Source organism: Hibiscus syriacus, unplaced genomic scaffold (genome assembly GCF_006381635.1).
Source record: "Hibiscus syriacus cultivar Baekdansim isolate YM2019G1 unplaced genomic scaffold, ASM638163v2 tig00113724_pilon, whole genome shotgun sequence".
NCBI lineage: Eukaryota > Viridiplantae > Streptophyta > Magnoliopsida > Malvales > Malvaceae > Hibiscus > Hibiscus syriacus.
In genome coordinates, this window is record NW_024063470.1 from 436,532 (window position 1) to 439,216 (window position 2,685).

The 2,685-nt window shown below is 32.8% G+C and overlaps 1 protein-coding gene across 1 annotated transcript; it reads right to left on the reverse strand.

The window, feature by feature from the left end:
- Positions 1 to 359: 359 nt before the first annotated feature.
- LOC120187220 lies at positions 360 to 938 on the reverse strand. The gene has a single exon (XM_039190989.1). It carries the CDS (start codon positions 936 to 938, stop codon positions 360 to 362), a length of 579 nt encoding a protein of 192 aa, XP_039046920.1.
- Positions 939 to 2,685: the final 1,747 nt, after the last annotated feature.

Consider the following 2,685-nt stretch of genomic DNA (forward strand, 5'->3'; position numbering starts at 1 on the left):
TTTTTTATTAAAAATATATTTTCGCTCCTCTAGAATTTTATAAGTTCAATTTCATCGTTTTTGAAATATTATAAGTTCATGTTTACCCCTAACATAAAATTTTGCGCTCGTCCCCGATGCCAGCTGAAACTACTGATTGTTGCTCCAAAGGATTGGATTGGATCATATTCATATCAACCAAAATCTATTCTGATATCAAAACAATCAAACAAACCAGCCAGCAGTTCCATTAAGTTACAGAAAAGATTTTACAACTCGGAGGTTCACTGCTTCGGATTACCCAAAAATGTAGGATACAAGCATATGTCTGATACGAATATGTTTAAAAGATGGTGATGACTACTACTCACTACATTTACTTAAACTGATAATGTAGCTTCAAGCCTCCTGTGCCTGTTGACCCTTGCAATGAAATCATCAGCTCTTTTCTTCAATTCCTCAGTAGGCAAAACAGCTTCATGTTCTCCTTCCGGCTCATTCTTTTCCTTCTTTACTTCCCTAATATGATCCTCAACCTGGAAACTCGTTGCCACCTTCACGTTCTCTTCGCAATGCTTCGTTTTCATCTCTCTTTTCACTTCGAGGATCGAATAGTTTCCGGGGGTAGGACTCCGATGATGATCGACGTACTCGTCGTAGTACACATCCCCGGAACCTGAAAAACGAGCAAAAAATTTGGATTCTCCGATGAGAACCGCGACGATAAGGTTGCCCAGGAAGAACAATAGCTTAGGGTTGTACATGATTGAACCCATTTTTGTTGAAGAAACTATTAGAAAGTTGTTGAATGAGGACAACAAGTAAGGGAGCCAGAAAGGGCTGGAACAGAAGAAGGAACAAGTGAATGCTATGAATGTGTAGAGTAAAACCTTGTCCAGAAACTGCTGTTTCTTTGATTTCTTGATGGCTTGAAACTTTAGCATTAAGTTATGAACCATTGTTCTCTGGTTAGAAAACGATGACCCTAAACCAATTGGGATCATTGCATTATATAGTTGGGGGGGAAAAGAAGTAAATTTAGGGTAAGATTTTAGATTTCCACATGTTTCAGTCTCTCTTTTTTTTCTTTCTGCTTTTTTGTGGAGTGGTGGAAGATTACTTTATGAAAAGGTGTCGGACATGCATTGGTGTTTATGATTTATGTTACTCGAATTCGAATATGTATAAATAACTAATATTTTCAATCTTCAAGACTTGCTTAGGATAAAGGGAAATCTGTACATTCACATATGGTTGATTCATGCTTTTCTTTTCCATTCTAAAATGCATCTTCAGCTTTTTCTTCAATAATTTCTGGTACTGAAAAATGTGACAGATTCTCTTGATCTGCTATTGTGACTGTTTGCTGAATCAGAAATGTGATATTATACTTATAAATTTAATTATATTATTTCTGTATATGCAATACAAGTATTAAATCCACCGTTCAAACTTAGTATATGTACTAATTATAAAATTTAATCGTATATATCTATAGGTTTCATACATGTGGGGGAAGAGATGAAACTTATATATATATATATATATATAAGATGTGGTCGAAGAGAATGTTTGAAATTTGAGTTTGAGCAGTTGTTTTTGTAAGGTATGTATTATCGATGATTAAAAAATATTATGAATATATATATCATATGTGATTTTAGGTATCATAATTAAAATAAATATAACTATATTATGAAAAAAAAATTCAATTCAATTCTATCGATTTGCTATCATTTAATTCATGAAGGTGTGTGCATAATCAATCTTTCATTAATTGCATGTGAAGAAGGTATTACCATTTTTTTCTCAATAAAGTTGGTGTTTTCCAAACCAACCCGTCTACTCCACTGAAAACGAAATTTCCTCCACCGATGTGTGTATATAAAATAATTTTGTGGAAGAGTGCATGGTGTTGCCAATTAACTAAAGAAAACCCTTAAATTCTGGCATTAAGTGAGGACAATTAAACATTTCATTTCGTTGGCATATATGGCTGCATTTGTATGCTAATTGATACATATAGTTGCAAACATTTAAAGAATATTTTTAAAAATTAAGTTGAACTCGTTAAATAATCTCGATGATAAAAGAGAATATTATTCTTTTTAAAGAATCTAAATTCAAACGGTTGAGTCTGTAACTATAAATAATCCATCAAAGAACATGAATACAAGTATGTGTTTTACGAATTTCATATTAATATTTTAATACCTACAAATACATTTATTAGATTGTAATTAAATTATTTTTGCAGTTTCAGTCGATGTCTTATTGTAATCAAGAGTGTATGACGTGTATCCCATTTAATTTTTTTACTACATCGGACGTATGGTATGCAATCACGTCCCTTATATTTTACGTTGTTGTTGAATGGCATCTGATAGATCATGTATTGTGTAACACCTACAGATTGATGGGGTGACCCGATCCGAACCGATGTGTTATATTGGGGCCACCAGAGCGACCTACAGTAAAAATCACGAAAAATTTAAAATTTCTATTAAAACGTGTAAAATCATAAAACAAATTATAATTAAAATACAAGTTCAAAAAACCATTCATATACTACAAATATGATTAAAATCATACACGTTTCAAACTCGAATATATAAAAGAATACAACCTACATGCCCCCTAATCACATGCACCGTACTCCGCAAGAACACCGCTGGAAATCCAATACTGATGTTGATAGCTGTACTA